Source organism: Chelonus insularis, unplaced genomic scaffold, assembly GCF_013357705.1.
Source record: "Chelonus insularis isolate UGA/USDA-ARS -01 unplaced genomic scaffold, ASM1335770v1 contig_399_pilon, whole genome shotgun sequence".
NCBI lineage: Eukaryota > Metazoa > Arthropoda > Insecta > Hymenoptera > Braconidae > Chelonus > Chelonus insularis.
In genome coordinates this window covers 1,670,403-1,698,386 of record NW_023276554.1, presented here as the reverse complement: position 1 = coordinate 1,698,386, position 27,984 = coordinate 1,670,403, and the positions used below count along the sequence as shown (strand labels likewise).

General features: G+C 28.5%; 3 protein-coding genes across 3 annotated transcripts; 2 read left to right on the top strand and 1 right to left on the bottom strand.

Annotated features, from left to right (window-relative positions):
- Positions 1-3: 3 nt before the first annotated feature.
- On the bottom strand, positions 4-27,984 carry TTLL5 (Tubulin tyrosine ligase-like 5). The gene is made up of 15 exons (XM_035085121.1): positions 27,951-27,984; positions 27,364-27,446; positions 26,394-26,583; positions 15,383-15,553; positions 14,506-14,589; positions 13,994-14,117; positions 5,891-5,997; positions 5,582-5,795; positions 4,029-4,715; positions 3,758-3,947; positions 2,426-2,591; positions 2,167-2,307; positions 1,930-2,080; positions 1,274-1,440; positions 4-1,072 (listed from the first exon to the last, which is right to left on the bottom strand). The coding sequence occupies exons 4-15, from the start codon at positions 15,544-15,546 to the stop codon at positions 856-858; spliced, it is 2,412 nt and encodes an 803-aa protein (XP_034941012.1). The 5' UTR covers positions 15,547-15,553; positions 26,394-26,583; positions 27,364-27,446; positions 27,951-27,984; the 3' UTR covers positions 4-855.
- LOC118068015 (uncharacterized) lies at positions 9,825-14,185 on the top strand. The gene is made up of 2 exons (XM_035085122.1): positions 9,825-9,964; positions 11,912-14,185. The coding sequence occupies exon 2, from the start codon at positions 11,923-11,925 to the stop codon at positions 13,669-13,671; it is 1,749 nt and encodes a 582-aa protein (XP_034941013.1). The 5' UTR covers positions 9,825-9,964; positions 11,912-11,922; the 3' UTR covers positions 13,672-14,185.
- On the top strand, positions 15,062-17,625 carry LOC118068022 (uncharacterized). The gene is made up of 2 exons (XM_035085137.1): positions 15,062-16,486; positions 16,743-17,625. The coding sequence occupies exons 1-2, from the start codon at positions 16,235-16,237 to the stop codon at positions 17,340-17,342; spliced, it is 852 nt and encodes a 283-aa protein (XP_034941028.1). The 5' UTR covers positions 15,062-16,234; the 3' UTR covers positions 17,343-17,625.

The window sequence follows — 27,984 nt, the reverse complement described above, 5'->3', positions numbered from 1 at the left end:
ATCTGCCAAATAAATATTTTTATTATTGCTTAAATCGCTTACTATTAAACGTACTTGACTACTTAAAAAATATATTATTTAAGTCTTCATACACTTCACTCATTCTATTTTCAATTACCATTTCATAAACGTTTTTGTGCACAATTTACAATATATAAATCATACTTCTTAAAATTTGCCATACATTTTTTAATTGAGTAATCATAAGGCAAATGCAAAAGATTACTACTGAGCCTGCTCAAAATATTTTTTCGGTATTCAACAACTTTCTCTATCAAATCAGTTGTCGATTTCAACAAACTCTCCGTGACTAGAAGGAAAGATTAAGAAATATATATTATATATTTATGGAAGCAAATAGTGATGGAATTATTTCTCTTATATAAATATATATTAGGGTGGTTGATGCTTAAAACAGTGATAAAGGCCGTGATTGAAATTAAATAAACTCATAAATAAATAAATGTATAATTACTCATATTTATGCTTAAAACTAAATAAAATTTTTCATAAAAAATTTATTATTCTAACTAGACTAGCACCAAAAAAAAAATGATTGACCCGTTAAAAAAATTACTAATGAACAAATTGAATCTCAGTTCTACGAACATTATTGTTTCAATTATAAATGTTGATTATATCGCTTGATTTATAGGAAGGATTGTCGATGTTTTTTTTTTTTACATGTAAAAATGACATTAGGCCATTTTCGTTGATGAATCGCTATCACATTATGAAAAATTCCATAATTAAAGCGTCTGGACGGTTGACAATAATATCAAATTATTGAATTGTATATTAATCAAACTGATGTTGTTAAAAATATACGAAGATATCGATTGTAATATTGACGGCTCATGTTCGTGGAGCTTTACTTGGTCTATTAGGTTGAGTACATTTACACTGCTCGAATGATACAGCATTGGAGTGAACTCTTGAAGTAATTTGCGGCAATGATCCTAAGAGATTGTTTCCCCGGAGATTTCCGGCAAAACCACTTCGTCCGAGGAAACTATGGGCACAATTGTAGAGACGTGTTTGGAGAATGAGGACGTCATCTAGATCTTCCTCACTGAAACATTGTTTCAATAAATTTAATTGAAAAGTTTTTCTTGAAATATTTTTATCAGAATTAAAAAAGAATTAAATAAAAATTAATATAAAATAGTTCAATTTTTATGTGAGTTTTGTCTAGACTATTTTTCTTCATCTTTTTAATACATATTAAGTTTATGAAAGGAATATATAGAAGCTATTGTAAGAATTAATTTACCTTGCAGAAGCGAGAAATTTCTGAAACAATCTATTTGGTACGGTTCGTGGTCGATCAACAGTATCAGCATATAAATCTGTTTCTCTATTGTAAAGGTGTAGAAAATCTGACAATTGTTTAGCTGTTATTGCTGCTCGATCTTTATCGCTCAGTTTATTACTTGGTAACTGAAATAAAATAAAATAATCGAATGAAAATTACTTCATGACTAAGAATAGTTAAATTCATAGTTATAAAAAACACAAATTTATTTTATTGAAATGCAACTGATGTCATGAAAATTTTACATATGAAGAATGAAATGTTTTGAATAATGTATATTTTTCTTAAATTAATTCAAAACATAAAAGGAAGCTAATTCATATAAAAATTTTCGTTTCAAATAGTTTATATAATATTTTTTTTTGCATTGAATCTTTTAAATGCATACTATCCTACATATGAAAAATTATATTTTTTAAATAAAGTATAAAAAAAAAAATTCTGTGTACATTTTAAGAGTTCATATTATAAATCTTTGAGAAAATGGAGCAGCTTTTATAATTGAAAACTTTTTATTATACTCTTTTGAATTGAAATTCTTTTGTGGTATTTCCATTTAGTAAATTAAAGTTCTTCTATACTGCAGTAGACGTTTTAAACAAACAAATACTTACGGTGAATACAAAAGGCGTACGTAAATTACTTGACGACTGTTGCAGAAACTTCATAACAAGATCACAACATGCTGAGTCCGCACTCGCTTGTGAAATTTTCCGGAGAATACATCCCAAATACATACCAAATGCTTTTCTTGCTTCCCCCGGACTAAAAAAAAAAACGAGTGACATTTAAATGACATATTCTTTATCGGATGAGCCATTAATCAATTTTTCAACATGTTATATACACACCTGAGCTTATTACCCTCTTGCATCATCTGAGTAACTTGATCCTTATATTTATGTGAATCAACATCTATATTTTCTTTGCTATCACCACAATCTAAACTCTGTTTATGTCCTTTAACTAGCGCTCTCTCATATCTCTCATATCTGCATGAAATAATAAGTGATATAATAAATAAACTGACATATCTTGTGTTACCATATTTCAAATAATTCATCAAGTAAATGACAATTATCTCTTTTGTCGTTATGGCTTTAGATTTACCTTGACAGTCTATCTAATGTCACTTCAGGCACTGAAAAACCGGAAGTGCGACTAGCAGCTGGAAATAATTGTTCATGTAGCATAAGATTATGATTTGTATGAACTTGTTGAGGCACTCTGCTAGGTCCTAGAGGATCAAATACTACAGGAATTCCAGTTGTTGGATCTAAAAATCATTGTATCATTGACAATTATTATTTTATTTGAGCTGATTTAAATTATTCAAGAATAAAATTACTTATTTGAATCAAACAAATGATGGAAAATAAGTGGCTACCGAATTCAACAAAAAAAATAATTGAAGTAGAAATGATTAACTACTTTACTATGCTTCGCTGTTAATTTTAATCTTCTGTACATAAATCATTTGAAACTATTAAATATTTTATATGCAGAAACATCACTAACGTGTGGTAATTTTAATGAGATGGAATATTTTTTTAATTTTGAACTATTAATTAAATTTATTCAATTATTTTTAAATTTCTACGATATTTATTGAACAACTTAAATGAGATCCTGTTAATTAATTTTATTGAGTCATCGAAATTATTTATTGCTGTAATTGTAATAAATAATAATAATAATAATAATAATAATAATAATTTATTATTAAGAGAAAATAGAAGAAAAGTTTTAGAATACCAATGGTTAATTAAAATAAATGATTTGTTGAATTTTTTTAATTTTTCAATAAATATAAAGTCTTTGTAAATTGTGAGAAAAATAAATGATTAATGTGCAAGGACTTATAGGTAAAAAAGTAGTTTGAAAAACCACTATGCTAATAAAGTTCGGTGACAACAAATATTCGAACAATTTTTTTTTCATTGAGAATAAATCATTTTTGGTGATGATTTATCTCGGTAGCCAATTGATTGTATTGTTTTTATTTCAATCGTTTCAAGTTAATCGCTTGCATTTCCTTTAACCTTGCAATGACCTAATTTTTTTTAATTGACTGAATAAAATTTAATTTTTATTAATAAGTATTAACTGTAAAAACTAGATTCAAAATTGATCACTCTAATCTTTAATCTGAGTATCTTTCTGAAGATTAAAAAATTTAATAATATGTTTTTCAACTTCTCGGCAGTAAATAAGAATTATTTAAATTTTTTACATTTCGATGGTTTTTATCACAACTTAGACCCGTTCAAGTTCTTTTTTTTTAAATGTTGATGAAACTCAAAGTCATTACTGAATACTTCATTTATTACTTCAAATGAAAAAACATTAATGATATTTGTTTTTAAGCTTGTGGTTAATTAAAATAAACCAAAAAAAATTCACTTGCAATTCCTAGTGTACAAGTGTAATTTAAATATTTACCTAAATACTGTGAATACATTTCCCAAGACTTAGGGCTGGGGAATATTCTAACAAATCCTCCACGTCTTTCAAATTGAGCTTTAGTTGAAGCAACAATTCTCTGTTGCTCTGATGTAAGATTCGAGCGGTTTGATGACTTGTTAACTTTTTTTTTCTGTGCCAACGTCTCAGCAGAATGTACCCGTCGGTACTGCAAATAAATTTACATGATTATTTTTAAACTCAAGGAATAATCCTGATGATTCTCATGAATACACATGAGCATACATACACTGGCCAGCCTCTTGGAAGTGTTGCCAAGTGATCGATTCTGCTGAGTATTTTGTGGCCGCAAAATCGGATCGACTGCTGGAATTCCAACGAGTGTCAAAAGATCAGACATCAGCGCAGATTTAATTTTTATATCCAACGGAGAATCACAGCCTAATGATGGCGTTAAATTAACTTCTAATAACCAAGGTTTGAGCGTATCATCAATGAGAATATCAAAACCAAATAATTCAAAACATGTGTCTGGATATTTAACGAATTGTTTAACACCACTAACAATTCCAGAGGCCGTAGCCAATATAGATTTAATTATAATGTCCTCGATACGCTGCATGAGTAATTCCGTATCTTGTCCCATTGCTCTCAAGTGTCTTAACAGGGCAGACAACGTCCACTTGTGTCCTACGTCTTCTGCATCAGGATCTTCACTCTTGATGTAGTCAACATGGAATTTGTTGATGCTGTAGTTGCACAAATGCATACAAGGATTCCAGATGTACTGGTTACCACCCTCATACTTGACTGTAGCAAATCTGACAAGTCCTTCTTCATATAAATAAATTAATAATGGATCATAACTAGTTACTGCGATATAAAGACGTAAATCACATTTGTGACCATCGACTAAAAGTGGATTATTTATGTACTGAGCTACAATGACAGATTCCTCGGTGATTATTTTTTCCGGCTGCAATTAAAAAGAAAAATGATGAAAAACAAATGTCGATAAATCATTTTTATGTTATTTATGTACATATGTTGATACTTTACACTATTTAAACGATTATTTTTCATGGCTAATAGTAATACCAGGATTTTGTTATTAAATAAGAACTAGTAAAAAATTGTTATTGCAAAAAAATAAATAATAAATTTTATATAGTAATTGGTAATTTTTTCTTTTGTTAATCTGATGTATTTTCCTGAACTGTGGTTGCAAAAATTTATTTCCTTATGTGATATTTACTATCCAATTTGATCATAACCAAGTACTAACGTGAGAAATATAATAATGAGAAATAGAATGAATATATTTACTACTGAGTGGAATTCATTCATTAGATAAATTCATGCATAATAATTGTTATCATTTGATTTTCAAGAAACGTATTCAAGATAAAATAGCAATAATATTTGATATTAAAAAATTTCTAGTGGTATAAAAATTCTTTATGATTGAAGTTAATTCTTTTTTTCCAAGTAATTCAACTAATATTTTATTATTGGGCCTTGACAAAACCTTTAAGCTAGTTTTTTGAACTTGACCCAATCTTTCATTTATTTTGAGTGAATTTATTTTTATATATGAAGAAAAGAAAAATACATCTAGCATGAACAATAAAAATTGTTTCACAATTTATTTATTATTTTGCAATTGAAATTGTATTTGAATGAATTAACATTTTAGTTCTTCATTTAACCTCTGTATGACTTTTAGAAGGATTTGCTGTTTAAATTAAATTCAGATTTTCGAACCATTTTATTATGATGACTTTCAAGCAATTGTTTGTTCTGGGATTTTGATAAAGATATACTTATAAATAAAACACTTACACTATTGACTATATAAATGCCTCGTCCACGAGAGCTTGCTTTAGGCTTAACTATCCATGGTCCACGATATCTAAAGTGAGCTGTCAACAGCTCTCTGTATTCACTTGGCAGCAGAAACGTTTGTGGAATAAAATCAAGATTACGAAGTCCTTTACTTCTTTGCATAGCTTCAATATTCTTATACAAACGGTCTTTTCGTGTTATTTCATAAGACCTGTAAAAAATAAATCATTTCAAAATCTCTAATTGAATAAAGTTTTTATCTGATTTATTTAGTAGCTAAACTTTGCCAAGCTTTCGCACAATTACCTCGGAAAGTGATTAACCTTCTGAAACGGTGCCAAGTTTCTCAGTATGTCCGGCTTTGGATGACTACCCATCCACAAGATATTGAAGTCTGTATCATTGATAGAAACCTGCACAGAAATAAATAAATAAATAAATAAAAATATATTCTGATAAAAAACCAGTAAAGTTACTTTTTTAGTTTTAACTTATTTTTGTATGTTTACTTATATAAGAGTTAATTTCAAGTAGATTTTTAGTGTATATTATTAACAAAAGAATATTTGTCATGATAATTCAGTGCATGACGTGATTTTTTCAGTTATATGCATCACAAATTTAATACAAAGGGAATACAACATAAGAAACAGCAGATGCAGTTAAGTATTCGCCTCACATCGTTCCACAAACGTGGGCCAGACCAGGTATCACTGATGACCTTGTGCCTGCTAGATAGACAAACTTTTTTATACACATCCAGACACCTTAATAGCTTTTGATGTTTACCACTCAAAACCCCTATAACTATCTGCCATTTTCTCCAGCTGATAATCTTGACAAAAATTCACACTTTTTTGCCAGAAGCTACATTTGATAGTTTGTCAGTAATTTGATCATCATCAATAAATACTCATTTTTATGATCATCATATCCTCTTAAGAATACAACAATCGCAATCAATTATCAAAAAAAGAGTATTTTATTCCACTAAACATTCTTTTTCAGACTTTATCTGTGAATTAATAAAAATATTCTAAATATCAATTAAATACTTGTACTACGTAATAATTTAATTGATAAAATCGTGACAATAAATATGGTTATTATGATAAAACTTTTATTGTTCTTAGTGAGGAAGTTGAAATCAAACTATGCGGAAACAAAGAGGATGGCCATGGTAAACATAGCCTTATGGTTCAAATTTAATCCTTTTTTTACAAGCCTAACGTATATATAAGTTTAAAATGGAACAACTACACACTCCAAGCTATGTTTGACAAGACATATAAAATAAACTGAGTCATGAACCCTTGAGGTGATGTGAGATGTCCCTCAAATCGTCACGTTAACAACCGTAAAGCAAAGTAAAACATGAGAGGAAATATAAATTCCGTATTAGTATGCCAGAGAGGGTGAAGAAGTTAGCGGAAAGGAATAAATATTGCAAAAATGGTTAATGATCAAAGTATGTACATTTAGTTGTTGAAATGAATTCTATCGAGTGTTCGAGAATATCATCATATTGATACATATTAATAATGGAATTGATCAATGTAAGTCACGAGATGGAAGAAAATGCATGTTCTAAGATAATTGTAAAATCAATGATGATTTACAATTCATGAAATCAATTGATGATGAAGGAAGTGTAATAATTTATCTACGCACGGATACATTAATTTATACAAAGTAAATCAATTGTTTGCTATATAGACCAGCAAGCTTCTGATTCAACTCATATAAGTCACGAGACAATTGAGTCTCCACTTTTCTTCTTTGTGTCCTCTATATCATCAATTCAATCACTACTAGCGCACGTGCGTATAATGAACATCAGTAAATGGTTATTAGTTTCAGATACAATACAAACTGCTGGAGAATTAGATAAAGATCAGAGGAAAAAAAAGATTAACGTCGTCAATTGAGTTATAATCGATTTGAATTTTTTTATCTCATCATCATCATGATCGAGGCTTAGATCAATTAACATTTATTTCATAACGTGATTACCTTCTTTCTCTTGAATTTCTTGGTGGGATTTTTTTTATAAAAAGTTTAATTGATGACGTATGACTTGGACATAAAAAGTGTCCAGTGAAGAATTAAACTATTTATAAATTTATGAGGTTTTACAGTACTGGGGTTTTTTTAAAAATTGTTTCATGATGAATAATTACATTTTTCATCTATAAATTAAATATAATAGGCATTTTAAAAGACGTATACAATTATGGTAATGTTTTTAATTGAATTAAATATTAGATGCCTAGATCTCTGCTCCAATAAATGCTCCAAAAGTTGATTCTAATAAATTTACTTTAAAATTATTATTTACTTATTAAAGCAAATATTTCAAGCATTTTAAACTTTAAATGAATTCAGAAGATACAAAATTAATTACAAATAGTAATTTAGATAATATTTTAATGAGTTAATTAAGTTAATAGTGTGGTGATGTAATGGAAATCGAAAGTAAAAAGAAATTGAATATGTTGTGGAGTCAAATTTCGATTGGAATTTGTAATATCGATACGGTTATAAAATAAATTGCAATTATAATAATATAAGATAAAGAGGTAGCAAGTTTATGATTATTTTAATTAAATTTTATTTATAGGATTAATTAATGTCTTTTGTAATTATATAAGAAGATTTTATAAATATATTTTATGTAACAAATATATTTTCTTTAAAGTCTCATGAAAAAAAATTCAATAGTCATTATAAATTTAACCTTTAGAAAAATGTTAAGTATAATTATTATAAATATTGTCTCTGTACTGATAGAACAAATTACACAGTCTGATCAAATGAGATTTATTTATATCTAATTAATTATTTTCTCAATAGTGTGTTTATGTTTATGGGGTCATTAATCATTGAAAAAATGGATTTAATTGAAGATTATTAATATAAGAGCATAAATAGCTGAAAATTAAATGATGTCTAGAAATAAATACAAGAATCTATTAATTATTTATTTTTAGAAAAAATTATTTTATAAAAACTTTTGCATCCTAGTCAATGTTTATTTATTGTTCATTTTTTATTAATCGATCCAATGAAGATTTATGTGTGTTGAATAAATCACCGTTTGCTAAACCAAAATGTTAATTTTTATGAGATAAATAACTCGACTAAATACTCATTTCCTAATGTTCAATGACTTTTATGTTTTTATGATAACAATTATTTGATGATTATATTCTCAAACAATGTGGCCATCAAAAAATAATTAACTACATCATAGTTATCACTACATAATTATTTTTACTCTTTAAATATTTAAAAAAAATTAAATACCTTATTATGGAGAATCAATTTATAAAGTTTATTTATTAATTTTAAATATATTGATTTAATTTTATACTCCAAAAAAATTCTTATTACTTTAATCAATTTATTGTTTGAATAATATAAAAAAAAATCATTTTAAAATCAACTAAATTTTATCCTTTCGAGATATTTACGATGTAAACAAAACTTTTTTTTACATATGTTGGCTAAAAAAATCAATCTTTACGGCTACTGACGAGGAATAATTTTTGTCAGAACTACTTTTTTTCGCAGCGTACAATAAATACAACAAAAAAATGTAAAAAAAGAACAAAAAATAATTTTTAAAAAAAAATGTTGATTCTTTGATAAAACTTGACTCATTTAAACTTCTCCACTGTTTCCGTTTCAGGTCAGATTTAATAATTCACTTCCAGGAGATAAGGTCAAGCTTTTACCTGTCCAACATCACCATCACCATTATCATAAGAAAAAAGGCATAAAAATCTATAACAACTCGGTCATCTTGACGTTACAATTACCAATAAAAGGTGTTCACTGTTTATTTAGTAAATTTATAATTATTCATCTTCACCTATGAATCACACACAACTATAAATCATTTTTTTGTGGCTCCTGGTACAACAATCTTATAGAGAGCATTGGCTCTCTTCAGGGTCACATCATTGAGAGAAGAAATTATGGAGATATTGAATATAAACCAACTGCACCTTTAAGACAAAAAAAAAATGTTAGTAAGTGAATAAATAAATATAATAAAAAATAAAATAAAAAAAGAAATATCTACCAAGAATTAGTGATGAGTAGATGATGAAGAGAAAGAGGGGGGTAATCGACCTCTATATCTAATCTTCAGTATTTTAAGATCAGGAACGTCGTCGCGGGTCTTTACTATGACGCTGGTTGTGGCGCCGCTTTTGCTAGAGTGGAGGCACGAGGTCGCAAGACCAGCCGTGCAAAACAGAGAAGGAAAAAGCAAGAGAGTATACCGATAGACGATTCACAATTATCGCCAGCGTCGTCAGTCTAGCACGAGCTACCGCTCAGGAGACACCCGTTGGGTTCTTTGCTTCTAAAAAGGTAGGCACGCGTTTCAACATCTAAAAACTATACTAGATTCTCATTATCAACTCAATTATTATCATCAAGTGAACTAATCATTTGTCAATATAACTTAATAAAACACAAAAAATTTTCTAGTGATAACTTAATGTAGACTTTTTGCTTAATAAATAACATGGCAAATGTATTTGTTTTTTTGTCATATCTATCTATATCATTATACAACTAGCATACTACTTGTGCAAATAAACTAGTAGCTACATGAACACGCCATTTGGTTGGATTAACTGTTTCGTGTAAACAATAAATAAGACATCAGTGTTTGGTTTCAAGTTAAAAATTGATTATTTTGTTCAACACTTGTAGTGATACAGTTTCAATCTTTCATATTATTCCAGACACACGACCTCAATTTAATTATCACTTTTAATTACTCTTGAATATCAACACGTATTCAAGTTAGATACTTTTGCTTTGCATGATCACGTATTAACTTCAAACCATCAGTTCAAGTTTGCTGTTCAATTTTTTTTCTTTTTACATTTTTGATAAATCACATTTTATTGTGATTAATTTCGTTGAAAGCATTATTTTTTTTTTTTGAGAAAAGATATTTTAATGAAAATTAATTGATTTTTAATTAATAAATATTTGTATTAAATTGTCTTTATCAGAGGGACATATTTTTACTTTTTAATGATCAGGATAATGATAATAATAAATTAGTTAATGAATGGATTCTATATCCCGGAAGCATGTCGGAAGTTGACGCACAACCTCATTAATAATTCTTGAGAGCATCATGATCTATGGATTAATTAAATATCAATATGAAATGTTGAAAGTGGTAGTAAATTATTTCCTCATTCTTTAACTACAAATGCTTTTAGAGACCATTCACTACCCATAAATTATACGTTGTCAGACATTCGGTGTAAATGTCAAGGCATTTGCGAAGATTTGGTGAAGCTATAAACATATTTTGTAAATATAAAAATTCACAAATTATCGTGAAAGAAAAAATTACGTAAAAATATTTTAACTTTTACTTAGTACTTTTTATCTTTGAGCATTAATTAGCAACATTAACATTAATATTATTATTTTTTGTATTCAATTTAGATTTAAAGTAATGGTAATTACATTGATAGAAGAATTTTTTACAACACTACGAATTATTAAGAGCCTTGAAAAAAAATTTATTTCAGTCAAATATTGAATTATAAAATTCTATCATCAGCAATTGCCAATTTTAGAACTCAATAAATCTGTCTTTGCCAACAGAAACATACTTTTTTTTTACTCTAAAATTAATTTATAGCCATTACAAAAATTCATCTATCAGTATATTATGGTGATAAAGCCTTGAAAAATACTAGGTCATTTGGCATTATTTTCAAATAATTACAATGATTCTTGAAAAACTCTAATGAACACATCAGTGACAATTGGATAAGAAAAAAAAAAAATGATAGATAATAATCAAAAGTATGATGAATTTTTTATAAGCAACAGACAAACTAGAACTTCAAGGTTTGTAATTAAAAAAAAAAGCATAAATTGAATAGTAGTCACAAATCAATTATCATAATATCCTAAGAAGTACTTGTAAACGACTACGTAGTCGACCAGTAAAAAGTCTATGTTGACGTCTTCTGCGTACATAATTGCGCAGGTAAATAATATTTCCTTTAAGGAAGTTAAATTAGCAAGGTCTTGTTAACAATTCAGTAAGGCTTCACACTTGCCCCTGAATAAAACCAACAATTGAACGCGCGACAAGAATATCCATTGAGCAGATAGTGAACCTTGGAGAAGGTGATGATGACCCGATGATCATTTAACAATTTTCCCAAGATGATTCAACTCATGATACATCCATGTAACTTAATAACAATCAATACATTAAAACCGGTTCACTTGTTTGATTAACAAACTTAATAATTAACATAATGATTGTTCCAGTTGAATGAATAATGCCTGGCTACCGTCAGCCTATATCCCTAGAGGGACTTAGTTTGGGACGTGTGTGCCAGCAATTGGATGAAACGTGCCGGCGTCTGCAAGTGCTTTCGCAGGAGACGTCCGCAAGCCAAGTACTAGCAATTGTTAAGCAGACCATAAGGCCATACTACGTCAGCGCATTACCAGCACGACTACGTTCACGCGTCATTGAAGAGACATCACGAATGCTTTATGGGCCTGCGGCAGACGGATCGACGCTTATTTCCGGCCCAGCACCTCTCTACCTTCTTGCGATCCTTCTGGGCCATGATATTCGGCAGCTGAAGGTGAACCTGTGTTGCTACTATGGCTGTAGTCATCAAACATCACTTCTAAAACTGTTAGCTAGTGAAGGTGTGGGTCTAGAATCCCTGGAATTGGCACGATCTGCTCTTCTACGTCTTGATTGTAAACTCTTACGTTCAGCTTTGATGAATACATCTAATTTATTAAGCTTGACATTGAAAAATATCGCTAATGATTCAGTACTTCAAGTAATTGGCAAATCCTGCCCTAAATTGGTAGTCCTAGACGTATCTTGTTCAATGCAAGTTACAGATTTAGGATTGAAGCAGTTGTTATTACAAGTAGAGCTACGAGATAAATTTATTAACATCGATCCCGTTGTTCAAGAAACACCAAGCTGGTCTCGTTTGAAGACTCTTTTGACGAAGTTTCGAATGAAGAAGAACAAAAGGGACAAAAAGGAAAGTGAAGGAGTTCTTTTAGAATACTGTGAGAGTAGGAACTTTCTTTGTGATACTTTGAGAGTACTCAATATTGCAAACACTGAAGTAACGACCGCTGGAGTACTTCTAGCATTGGCCCATGTTTCACATCTTGAATCTTTGGCTGACTATAATCACATGGGTAGGGTCATGGAGATAATGAATCGAGGAGTAATTGGGTTGAAGACACCTTTCAATTTAAAACAAGCGAAAAGTAGTCGAACAACTCAAGCACGTCTAGAATTACTCGCTCAAACTTGCCCACGACTTGAGAAACTTCATATCTCAGAACCGCATCATCCGCCAGAGGCTTTAAGACTTTTCCCCTACATCACTAGTCTCAGTGTTCATGGTATTCCTGCGACAAAAGAATGGCTTGCTGGCTTCAGTGGTTATTTACATACCAATGGCCATCATCTACGTGAGTTGAACCTACGTGTAACACAAAGTGATACGCCATTGCAGCTTGATTTGAGAGAAATATTTATCAACTGTCCCAACCTGGTTACACTCACTAAGGACGGGGCTAATGTTATGTGGTTCGACGGTCCTGATCCAGTTCCTTTACTTCATCTTAAAAAAATACAGCTGGGACGTACAGTCACTGCTACAACCATCACTAAAATACTCTTACTTACGCCAGCATTAAAATCACTGCACATTCACAGTTGTTTTGATCTTACTAATGAACATCTAGAAAATCTTCTTAGTGCTTCATTAACATCAAATACAACTTCAGGTGTTGATCAACCGGAAAACAGTCTTATTAGAAATTTAACATGTTTTTATGTGTATGAGGCGAGTAAAGTTTCTGCATCTACTGTGCTTAGTATGTTCAAAAGTTGTACGAAATTAAAGAGAATTGGTAATTTAGCCAATTGGGGATTAGATTGTGAAGGAGTTAAGACTTTAAGAACAACACTTGCTCGTGCTAATCTTGATGTAGATCTTTGTCCTGGATCACATTGGTTTTGGAGTAATTGTATTAATTAAAATCTATATCTTTCTTAGATACTTTCGACTGTTTTGTGATATCAGTATTAATTGTTCCTCTCAACTTGTCCTTGAAAAATTTTCTGAAGGTCAACAAGTAAGAATTGTAACAAAAAAAAAAAATAAAGAGTGCAGGATCAAAGACTCTGCTTTATCCTTCGATAGTTGGTTAGCATGATTACACATAGTTATTATACGTATTTTCTTTGTTGCCATCAATTGTAATATAACATTTGTACTTGTCATTAACCGAATCCCTTTTATTTTTTCTTCATAAAAAAAATAAAATATCAAATATAAAATGATCTTAATTTTTACATACCTCTGTAAGACCATGTGAATGGAGTAGAAGACTTATTAATTTTGTATCTGCTTGTATTATTTTATAAGTCATGTGCAATTGCTTGGCAGGTGGGTTGTCAGGTGACGTTGATAAAGCCGAACATCTAAAAAATTAATTTAATTATAAATATTCATTTTTTAAGGTTTAAATACATGTCAAACAATACTAATATTTTTTTGCATTTTTTAATAAATATAACTTTATATTTACACCTGATATATATAATCCTTTTATATTTAAATTATCCCAAAAAAATATATGAAAATTAATAATCATTATTTATTTATTATTCTTTTACACTTCATTGTTTTAAATCATTATTCTCAATGGACAAAAAAATTATCAATAAATTATTTTTTAAAAATTTTACTGATGTATGAATAAACTTAATGTTCTCTACATTGATTAATGACAATAAAATATTGAAATGAAAAAGTTTAATAAAAAAAATAACATGGTTAAAATGATATAAAAATGAAGTTTGTTCTTACTTAAATCGTAAAAGAGGTAATTTACTGCCAGTTGGTCCACTGATAAGCCATTCATTGTCCTCTGGATTGTTTTTTTCTGGAATACTGAAACAGAATAAATATAAAAAAAATTTATAAATTTTAAATGAATTAAATTATTTAGTGATTCAAATAGAAACTTCAAATGACTTAACCATATTAAAAAAAAATATAAAATTGAACTTCAATAAGATTACAAACCTAGATGTTTGTATAATAATTGATTACTTATTATTAATAATATTCAAGAAGAAGAAAATACTTCGTAATAAGTATGTTTTGATATTTGAAGTATAAAATTTAAATGTAATTAATTAAAAATGCTAATACTTTCATCATAAATAATCAACTTCTTAGTAACAAAAGAACATAAACAAAACAAAAAAAAATCCAGTGGAAATTTACCATCAGATGTTGGTAAAGGAGGAAATATATAACTGAAAAAAGTTACAGAAGACCAAATATAGAGTACTCTGTTTCCGCGTTTTTAATACAGCACGTTTTTCACCCACGTGCACTTGTGTTAATAGTGGTGGCACAAAAGCACGCGATGTGACGATTAACTCCTTGACAAGATTAACAAGCTTTGATTCTCTCTACTTAACAGTTTTCATTTTTTTTCTATCACCTTAAACATTTAACTAATAATGAAGCAAAAAAAAAATCTTTAATTTTCTTCTCCAACATTTAATCACGTGAGAATTGCGTTACCGAAGAAAAGTAACACTTTATACGCCTTACGCTAAAAGCACGCGAGTTTTCTAATCACCTTAGGCCATTTCCTACTCACTAATTAGCATACAAGATCGATATTTTATTCACGTCTTGACAATAATGAACATATAAAAGTGAAAATTACCTTTCGCTGATGTCCGACTTGTTGGGCTCATGTATGAAGGGTTCTAGAGTTTCTTCACTGCTGTGTGATAATTGCGACATCCCAGAAAGACTTGAAGATGACATTAATTCCTTGGATCTTTTTCCTTTTAACCTGTTGGTTGATTCTTTCATTTGCGCTAGCATTTTTAACCTAAAACCAAAAAAAAGGTTATCAATATACGGTTGATTTCTTCTCCAACTGTCGATAAAATGAATTAAAAATGTTTCATTACATAAATATTTAAATGATTTATGATGAATCTATTTAAGAAAAACAATGGATCGAAGTGAATATCATCATAGTGATGATGGATTGAATCTTATTGAATATATCCCATAATCAAAATGTACTTGCTATTCTTATTGCACACATTTGATCGACATTGATTTCCCGGTACGTAACAGCACGCTTACATATTGTAGGATTGCCAGTAGCAATCAGACATAACTTTGTCTCTCATTTCACTCAACAAACCGGACGGGAATGCCAACATGTTTTGCATTGCATAATTATTTATAAAACTTCTGTGCAAATTTTCATTTACAAACTATTCTAAGTCAACGCAATAAAAATTCACTTTGTCAACAGATTTATTTAAATTAATTGCAAATGATAAATAGACAATAAAAAGGTGAACGATATATAGATAAACAAAAAAATGTCGACATGTCACGGTCATCGAAATTGAAAGTATATGGCACGGATAAATATTATCCATGCATCAATTATTAAAATATTGAAGAAACAGAATAAATATTATTTTAGTTTTGACACGAAATTTTATTGTTGGGTGAAGATACGAAAAATGTAAATATTGAATCAGTTCTTGGAATGGGAACAAAACAACCAGATTTGATATCATGGTCCAAGAAACTCTGCAAGAGGACACATGAACGTTCAACATCAACAACAAATGATGATACAAACAACAGCGATACGTATATAAAGATTGAAAATCTTCCCATAGAAATTCTTCATGAAATCTTTTCTTATCTCGACCCTCAAGACCTCCACGCCCTAGAAAAAGTTTCAGAATTTTTTGGTAGAATTGTTGGTGAGCCACTTCTGTGGAAGACTTATGAGGTATTTTTTGAGTTTTTATATTTCCATTTTTTAAAGAAAATAAATCGTATAATTTCACATTGTAAACTGAAATTTGAAAGTAATTAAAAATTAATTAGGAAGATTTATTCAACTGAATTTCTGACCTTAATTTGCTTAGGAAATAATTGGAATTTGTTTATAAATGTTTTAACGCAACTATTGGCAACGACAACTTAAAACTTTCATACTTTTTGCATCATTAACACCTTTAACTAAATGTTATTTCCTTTTTTAGGTAAAAGAAAATGACCCAGACACTTACGTGGTGCTTCAACAGCTAAAACGGATGCCATTACTTGAAAGAATTACAATTCATCGTCGTCCTGATTGCGATGATATCCTATGTCAATTATCTCGAAGTAATCAGAAGCTCGAGAAACTTTCCATAATTGACTGCACGGGATCTACTGGAAGTTTGTATCTACGATCAAGTCATTTGACTCGTATTCTAGAGAGATGTAAACGCCTTCACACTATTCGCATTCTTGGAAGTCGATTTCGCGGCAAGAAATTCTATTGTCTTCTTGGTAACATGAAGGGACGATTGAAAACACTGTCCACTCAAGCAACGTCCTCACAATTTCGGGCTTTCACTAGACATGCTAGTCATTTGAATGAGCATGATAAAGAAATAATGTGTGCTATGTGTAATGGGCAAAAAACGTGGGCGCCATTGCGTTATTTTATGATTGAAAAAACTGATTCTAGACGCCCAGTAGGATTAAGAAAAATACGAAGAACAGTTTTGGTTAGTTACTTAGAGAGTAACTTTCTTTCTATCAACGTAGGTGACACTGATCGACAGAATGACAATGACGTTTGTAACTGTCCCTGACCTCAAAGTACTCCTTTGAATACACCTCAACCGATTGGAATAAAATTTTTTCAATCTTCAAAAGTTAAAAGGTGGAAGTACAATCAAATGTGACATGAACTCAGGTCAAATTTTCATTGTTCTCTTGCAGTGTTTACTCCTATCAAGGATTTATTTCAAGCGTATCATTGATCGTAAAGGTATCGAGCCCAGTATAGAATTGTTACTATTGGTATTCATTGTACAGTACAATTAAATAAAAAACGATTGATATTTTTTTCAATCCACTGAACAAATAAAGCATTGAGACTGAGCTTCGATGAGTATTGCATTGTGATTTATTTTTGATTTAAAAAAAACTTAAAATTTAAAATTCCTTTTTTTATTTTATGCAATCTAATTTTTATGTTTCTATGACATTAAATAGATATTATTTATTCTAAATAAGCAAATGACAAATTAATTTTAGAATTTCAGTCATAACAGTCCAAGGTTAACTTGGAAACAAACTGTAATTTAAAACAATCAATATTAAATGCATTTATTGGATTATAAGTAATTTAATTAATTAACGGAGGATTTCTGTAGAAGTGATGTTTATCTTAATACAAAGTATTTTCATCAGAAAGGTCATTCACCTACTTGATGATCAATTAAATTATAAAAATAGTAATGAAATTCATCCATAAAAGTCAGTTAATATAAAAATACTTTTGAACTTTTAGATCAAGTATTTTATTTAAATTAAAGACTTAATTAATTTCTATAATTTGAAAGTTGACAATTTTATTTATTTTATCTTGATATTCTTTTTATCAGTAATCAATTATAAATTCAATAAAAAAGTAGAAACAAACAAAAAATGTCTCCCAATTTACAGTAAAATATTTGCACTTAACTTAATGAAATGGTTGTCCACGAACAAATTTACATTACCTCTAAAATTAATGAGCTATTTGTTTATGCAAGTTGATTAAATCTACTTGTCTCCTATCTTTAATTAACAAACTTTAATCAATCCCTAATAATTTTCTTGTTTTTTTTAAAAAAAATGTCTATGCAAAATAGTTACATTATTTCAAAAGTTTGAAGAAAATCGTGAAAAAAAAAACAATTTGGAAGAATGTATCACTATTGGAGTGATGTCTGACTATTTCAGAACGATGTCTATTTCTACTTCGAACTTCCGTCCATTGTAACTTCGGAACTTGGAACTCATATATTAAAGCGGATGTACACTTTATAGCTGCTATATCTTTTAGCCATCACCAAATAAATTTTGATATCATCATAAAGGTATTTAAAATCAATTGATCCTTTTATCAATCTATTCGAATGTTTTCTTACTTTATTCAACTAAAAGCCACTGATTCTTTACCATTTTTTATGGCAATAATAGAGTTGCTTACACTCTCCTCAACATATAAATTGAATAACTAGTTGGCTAACAACATGCATGTTAGGGGAGTCATTAGAACTATCAACTACGACCTAACATTCAGAAAAAATACTTATCAACCTACGCAACAAACGAACAATCAAGTACCTTGAATTTCAACCATTTACTTCAAGAGGTGCATGTTAGTACACAGCCACAACCAATAAAAGACCACAACAGCTTTCTAAATACATTACTGCAACCTTTTTCACCAACAGACATCTTTCTAAAGTAACCGAGATTGTTTGCTATTAATTTTTAATCAACAATATCAACCTATTTATAATCTATTACAGATAAATTAAAATTAATTAATTTAAATACATAAAAACATAAAGAATCAATTCATCAATACTCATTATTTACAACTTTATTAATTATTTCTAAATTCAGAGCATCAATAATTAATACTGGACCAACAGTTGATATCTTCATTCTATGATAATATTATTGATCAAAAATAGGAAGTAAATATTGAAGCGATAATTAATCTAATAAATATGGAATATGATGGTGATGATAATGTATTGATAATTTTCACAGCTTAAAATAATTGATTGCATGAAAGGACATCAATAGCTTCCAACAACACAAATTATAACGACATCAAAACCTAGTTGGTATTAGGTAACTAATATCCTCTGGATCAATATCTGCACCAAGCACAGTACCAAGTAGAGATCTTCATAACTGTCCAGTTTCGACAGTTGTTATACAGAATAGCTTGTCAAAGTTTATGATATATGGATTAAACTCCTAAAGTCCACTAATTGCTTAATACGTTAAACGATTAGATACTTGGGCTTGGTTTAATTTAAGATGGTAATAATACTCTGGTATGTAATTTAATACTGGAAAAAATTAAAGTTAGAAATAAACTGGAATTACACTGGTGTGAAATTAAAGAAGAAAGAACGATGTAGCATCCACGAACAAGGAAATATTTTTAACGATCAGATTATCCAGTGGCTGTTGGACAGAGATATTCAAAATTTCTACAGACTTTCTAGTAATTACTAGCTATCTCACCAGCTCCGTTGATGGTATTAGAGATAGAAAAGTTATAGACCTTGGAGATTAGTTTACTTGGATCTCCATGAGCTTAACAATTACCAACCTTCAGAAAATTTGCTCAGCAATCTAGGATATTCTCTTTATTTGCACGAAAGTTAATTCAGGGTAAGATAGCCAAAATGAAATAGACTTCTGTTGATTTATAGAATATTTAGATGAATGAATTTAATGTTTGTCTTTGATGAAAGACTTTATAAATTATATTTGATGAAACAAATACTTTTTTAAATCCTCATGATAATTTGTTTGGTGTGTCAACCATTCACAGCAAGCTAGACCTTTTCCTTAAAAGACTAGGTGTCATTTAGTTTCCAATAAGTTTATAATTACTTGAGTATTGTAGTGGGTTATGAATAACAAAGTGAACATGAGTTAGGTATGAAAATGAATCTCATTTCTTCCACTTGATTTGATCAATATTGTCAATACCTAAGAGTCATGATTGAAAGTACTCACTGCGGAAAAGCCTAGTCATTGATTGTGCCTTGATGCAAATATAATGAAGTTAGAATAAAATATATAAGAAGATAAAGCCTACAATGTGTATAAAAAGTACATCCTACAGCTTCTCACCATAATAAAAAGGAGAAAAAGTTGAGATGAAATGTGACTACGTTCTCCTTTTCTGAGGGAGAAAAAAAAGGAAATTGAAGGAAGTAATTCCAGGATTATAAAACATTGAAAGTCAATGTAATTTTAAATTTTGAGAGAAAGTATTCCTCTTGAGAAAATATCATCAAGAACATTATTTATAATTAATTAACTAATTATATATTATAAGATGATGTGGATTTGTGTTGGATGCATAAACTTCAATCAATATTTTTATACTATGAGTCAGTAATATTCTATTAGTGATCAGGAACTATTTATGTACTTCATGATGCAGCTACTAAATATTATTTTTAATTTATTATCAAGGGAACTGTTTGAGTAATTTTATCCAAAAAATATAAGGAAATGTGATAACATTTTTTTAATGAAGTATTAATGGTATTGATCCTTAAAAAAATGTATCATAACCATGATAATAAATTCAAATAACTATTTTTAGACTGAATATAAATTTAATCTCCAAATTTTATCATTACATCAGTAACTGTCTACTTTCAGGGTTCATAACCGCAACTCTAGCAAGGGGAACCTAACAAGGAAATATCTACATGCATACACGAGGGTTCGAAAAAAGAAACAAAGTGGAATTTGCCTCAGACAACACGGAAGTAAAAAGGTAAAAAAAAAAATTGAAGTAAATTCAACTAAATTGTTTTAAATATTAAACTTTATAAAGTTAGAATTATAAAGTTTCCAAGAAGTGATTCTTAATTAAATCTTCTCCTTGTAGATGGGATTAAAAAAAGCAAGATGTTGGAGATGTGCTTTAAATGATGAACAATCTTAACTTACAATTGTCTGTGCATTTGAGAGAATTATTTCAAGGATTTCTTCCTGGTTGAAGTGAAGAAAAAAAGGAGGAAATTTATGTTTAAAAAAGTGATGGAAATTTGATGGAGAAGTAGAAAATGAGGACAAGATGTTGTAAAGTGAGTGAAAAGGTAGAGAAATGAAGTGGAAAAGTTTTAATAACATTAATGTATGAATATACATTCAAGTGTAGACTTCCTTTTTTGAAATTAAAAAGTTCAAGTAGGCCAAGCCCTAGTATCGAGAACTTCACGGTCATACCAAATAGTATCAACGAGGTTTACTCAAAAGAAAATTAATTCGTGCGTCACGCCAACTCCTGAACAACACGATACTTGGTTGCGCGTGTTAATGTCACGCAAACTTAAGTCACAGGCAAATTAGTATCCGCACTTAATTCTTCTTGGATAGTTTGTATACTAAAGATATATTCATGAACAATACTAGAAGTAAAGGTATTATGTACTAGGTTTACAGTGTACTAGGGAACTAGGCGACGATGTAGAATCTATACCGACTTTGTACACGCGATAACCAACAACAGAATTACCTGTTCACTTAGTCATTGTAGGTTTAAGTACTTTGATTTTCGTTCAAGATTGTGGTAACAACAGTGACAGACACGTAAGGAAGAACGAAGAGATAATAATGGATAGCAAATTGCTTCTGTAGAAAGAGAAACTGAAGGGTATCCATTTCAAGAGGAGAAAATTCTTCTGTGACATCATTTCATAGAGAAAAATAGCAAAATAATGATGAAAATTTATTCCAACATTCCTTTTCTATAAAAGATCATTATAAAATGATTTAAAAACCAAAGAGTAATTGAAATCTAGGAATCAATTTTTTCTTTCAAAAATTTAAATATCAATTTAGTTTTAAAAGAAAATTGTTAGTTTTATTAAATAGATGTAATTGCTCAATTAAATGAATTAGATCTCACAATAAAATGAACAGTTAAATACTTAAACAAGTTAAACTTTTCATTTAAATGAGTGTGAACTAAGTTTGAAATGGTCTATCATATTAGGTCTTACATTTTAACAGAATAAATAGAACAAATTAAGACATAAGACATAAAGTAACATCATTAGGAAACTAAATATAAATAAAGATATTGAATTATTAGAAGACCATGGTACTTTACAGTTACGAAAAAATATATATTTAATTAATAATTAGAGAAAATAATATATGTTAAAATTAATAGCAAAAAATGATTGTCAGCAAAGAATAATTAAATAGCAAATTTAACTTTAGAATTTAATAAATGTAAAAAAGTAATTGTGATAAGTTGGTTATTAACATAATGCTTCATGTTCTTAATCTTAATTGAAAATGTTCATAAGTCCTTTGATCCTGTTAATTATAATAAGTTTCATTGAAGAAAAAATATAATATTAAATAAAAATAAAGTAATTTATGATCAAGTGAAGAAAAATATATTCTCAAGGAAGTAAAAAATACATTTAATCCAAGAACAATTTTATTTTTAGCTGTAATAAATTCTAATTCATCGAGTCTGAAAATAAAATATTCAAATAAAATCTACTTGTAGTCAAGTAGCTGTTGATTTTTTGCAAGAAATTTTCTTTTCCTTCGTCAGTATACAAACATATATTTTATTTATAGATACTTGAAATATGGTTTATATCATAAAGTTAAGGCTTACTTTAGCAAGATTACTGTAATAAATTAACGGAACTAATTTAACGAACTCATGGATTCCTAAAATAATCTCGTGTTAATCAAAGACGAAATAATACGATAGCAAGGTTACTTGAGCATATTACTAAACATTCAGTAAACTACTTGTAAGGATTATATGTTTCCAATTAAAATGACTACTTGCATGAGAAGTCTAAAGTTATAAATAGCTTTTTTTCCCCATCATAACCAGCATTCAGTTTTAATTCTGGTAGTTTTGATGAAATTAAGCCTGATCATTGGTTATCAAGGAAGCATAAAAAAGGTCAACAGACGAGTGTGGTGGATGAATTTGTCCAATAGCTAACAAAGCTAAAGTGAAAAAATGATGAACATGATCAGGAAATAATTTAAAAACATCCATATTAACTTTGATGCTATTTATGCAAATAAAGAAGACTGATCGCACCCTGCACGACATGCCTGAATGAATAAATATGTCTAGAATCGTTTATCTTCATTCATGAGGCCAACAGGTATCTCTAATATATTTTCCTAACGTTTGTTAACAGTGACAACTAGTGAATTGATAACAAAATAGATTAATAATTAATATTTTATTTTATGAGTTATGTGATAAGATAAATAAATAAGTTAAATAACAAAAAAAAAAATTTAAGTGTAAAAGATAAATGAGTTTTGCAAAGAAAGAATTACCTGACATGGTATATTGATAGAAACATGGAACCTATGCTATTCATTGCTTATGATTACCTTGACAGACTCTATGAAAGTCATTGTCCTGAATAATTTTACATATCATGTTGGAGTGTGCTAGTTAGTGATGGTTTTGATAATTAAATAGCAGTTTTTTTTTGGTAATAAATATAAATGAAGGTAACTGATTTAATCTAAATTTAGATTTGTGATTTAAATAATTTTGTTTTATTATATATTTATATTTGAAAACTATTCTATTAATATGCATATAGAATATTGATTATGATTGTTCAACTACAGATAGTATTTCAGAAGTCTAGTAGGTCTTGGGTTTATAGTAAATATGTAATGAAGAAATTAGACCTTGGATTTAATAAAAGAATGCAAATATCTAGAATAGCTTGAAATCAAATACAAAGTAAATCTAAAGAATAATAAATCTTCCAACTTCTATATCATTTAACAATATTCAATTGTTTTATTTTTACTATTAAAAATTGCTTTTAAATCATGCTGAGTTTTTAAATTTAGTCAGTTAAGGATTTAAAAAAATAAACTGTGTATCAACTGCTTGTTTTAAAAGCAAGGCTTTTAAAAGAGAACTAAAAAAAAAAGATTATGTGCATGACCGGGAAATCGAATGAATTGACATGGAAGAGTAAAGTTGAAAGCTATAAAATAATTATGTACTAGAAATACTAGAGAAATAAAATAAGATAAAAGAATGATAAAGAAAAGAAACTTGAAGCGTTTGAATCGCGTGAATAAATATTCGGTGTCAGTAGCAAGGCCCAAAGTGACACGATGTTAAGAATCCAAGACGATAAAAACGACACGCGAACTCATGAGTTTATTGACTAGACGAATAGAAAGGATAAGACAGCATAAATATTTTTTCTTATTTAAATGAAACATAAAAAACAATAAAGACGATGACCTTATTATTGATTTATACTCTTTAATTTTTCTCCGACAAAACGATAGAAATGTTTCCATATTTATGAGCTCTTAAAATTTCCGGAAATAATATTAATTCAATAACCCGTAATTTTCACTAATTTACTAACATTTATTAGACCAATTTTACCAACAATATTTCTCATACAACTTTAGTTAATATTATTATTATCATTCAACAATTTATAAAAAGTGAAAATAGTGAAAAATAATTTAACTAAGTTTCTTTTTATAACAATGTTATTTAATAAATTTAATTTATGAGAAGCTTTAATTGTAGCAAAGAGATTGAAATTTTTAGAAACTTAATTAATTAATTAAATCTGCTTCATGATGATAATCATCATATAATAAGCATAACATTATATTGGATTGACTTTAATATCTCTTTTATTAACATGATAAATGGAATTGTTCAACCAATTTTGAAATTTTCCTACTAATTGAAAAATTAAACAATGTTATACAGTTAATAATGATCGGATTACTTTTAATATTTGCGTTGTTAGTGCTAAACTTTAAAACTAGTTATTGTCAGTTATACATATGTTGTTTTCACGCAATTCGTCTTTTCACTTGGTTCCACATGGTAGATTTTATTTTCATATTTTCTACCTGTCGACAAAAAAACAGCTGAAGTTTATCGAGTTTTTTTTAGTCAAAAGTACGATAGCTATGCTATAAAAATACAATTGAACGGGAATAAAATAATATTATTATAAAGGAATAGAGGAACAAAAAGAGATCTGTTTGATGAATAAATATTCAGTACAATGCGGATTGACTGCAGAGATTATCAAGAACAAATTTGCCATTGATCCAATGGTACTCCAAATTTTCAAGATAATTGTGTCTTATTGGCTAATGTGATCTTATTTTAAAACACTTGGCTGAGGTATCAAAATATTTTTTTTTTCCACAACTTTCTATCAGCTTAGTACGTGCTCCTCTTAAAGTTAAATATTTCAATATACAAGTATTATAACATTTTTAACTATTTAGCACTTAAGTATTTAATATAGAAGTGGAAGAGTTTTTCGCTGCTTTTGAATGTTTTAAAATACTGCAACAAAAATCAAATGAATTTTTATCACCTGACCTTGCATATTGTAACCAACAATACAAAATCATTCCTTAAATGATGATAAAAGTTTTCCAGGAAATAATCATTTTTTAAAAATGAAGAATTATTTTGAAATAAAGAATTTTAGCTTTTAAAAGTATTGAATAATTATAAACAATTGCTAAGTAGATTGACTGTTTGATTGATTAGTCATTACGCAAATGAATGAAAAATTTTAAAAGAATTGAATTCAATTTCCTTGTCTTATTTTTGCAAGCTATTAATCTTCAAACTGTCAAGATGGTTCAAAATCCACTCAACCTAACGTACTCCAAATTTTTATGTGAATAAATAAAACAATAAACACCAACTATTTATACCTAGATAAAAATAACGGAAAAAATTCACATCAATGAAATATATTGAATTCGATATATAAACTATCAATTAAATTAACTGAACTTATTCTAATCACAATTTTCAAACTTTCTCCTCACCTTGAACTCTTAACAACTGTTTTGTTTGCAGAAAAAAAAAAATCTTTCGTAGAAAGAAAGTGTCAGGGCCGGGGTAGCCGCGTGTGATTTTGACACTAAGGTCTAGGAAGCAAACAAATGTCACCGGAAGATTAAAAAAAGTACAACACTAAAAAACTTAAAGTAATAATAGGTTAAGTTACTGTGCTCTTTAACTTTAACTTACGTTCTAATAATATTATTAACAATAGTTAAAATTATTTAATACTTACTTTAAATCGAAGAAGTTGTAAAAATCCAACAATTTACAGCCATACCGTCTCGAAGCGCGACGGCGACTGCCTCTACCAGTCGTATGACAAACTATTCTGATGTACACTCATACACAAAAGTAATTCCAAAATACACAGGATTGGTTGGTGCGAGCAGACGATCGATTTTTTTAACTTCACTCCTTATGGTCTAAAACCGATTTTTTTCATTTTAGATACTTTGAAATTAAACGAAATATTTTTAGATATATAAAAATACAATTAAATTAGACACTTTAATCTGAATAAAAAAGAAAGTAAGCTTTTACTATTATTAAAGTCGAGTTTCAAATCGATAGTTGTTCTTTTAAATTCTAAAAACAGATTTTAATTCTAGTTTTATATTAAATTATCAAATGTTTCTTTATTTCATTGACCATTGATGATTCTAAAATATTTAAATGTCAATAAAAAAAAATGCTCATCAATCATTTCTAGCTTGAAATAAATAACTGCATTTTTATATGTCAGTGTTTAAACTTTTTATAATTTCTTCATTGAATTGAAATAGAAAATTGTCCCTTTTGAATAATAAATTAGGTACATAAATCAGAAGAACTTGATTTTATATGAGTTGACAAATTAAATTAATGTCTTCACTTTTTTCTCAAGTCATTCAAGTGATTATTAATATTGTAAATATAAAAATAAAAATGAATAAAATTTTTTGGAGCATAGAAAATGTGTAAATTATTAATAAATTATTGTATAAAATGATAAAATTATCTCTATAACTATACTTTGCTGTTAGGTCAATAAAAAACGTATTGAGCATATCAATGAGTCTTCAAGACTTTGAATTCTATTCCATAAAAAGAATTATTATCAACTTGCAAGCCTACTTTTCAGTCTCTTCAAGGAATAACGGTTTTACTGTTATAATCGTATGACAATCAAATTATATATTTGATGACAATTGAAAAATTCTTACTTTTCCAATTTTGTTCACGAATTTTCACATTTATTAAAACTCCCGCACGATTTATATTAATCCAGTTCAGTAGCAGAGAAAGTCTACAAAAAAAGAAATGCTATCATCAATTACATAAATTATACGAATAAAAATTATAAGGTATTATTAAGTCTATTATTTTTAGCTGGGTAATATTAGTTAAAAGTAATGAGCTACTAGGTGAAATGAGCTATATATTACGTTATAGATTAAAAAAATTCATGAACTACTATAAGAAAACATGAGTTGCGGGATGAAAAGTACTGAAAGATGTTTGAATACTTTTGCTGGTATTCATGCAAACAGCTTGCATGTTTGTAAATCATAAATATTCGCAGAATTGCAAAGCAGCTGAAATTTCACTATATGTAAATAATTTATTTTTATTTAACATTTAGTGTTTATCACTTTCTCCACAAATTGAAAATTTACTCAAATAAAAAATTTTATTGGTATCAACTTGCCTACAAATTAATGATAATTTGATGCATTTCAATGTAAAAGAATATTCTTTGATTTATTTCAGTTTGAAATATAAAATAAATCTTAAAAAGTATTATTCTTACCGACTATATTAATGATAAACTATTAATTCTTTGT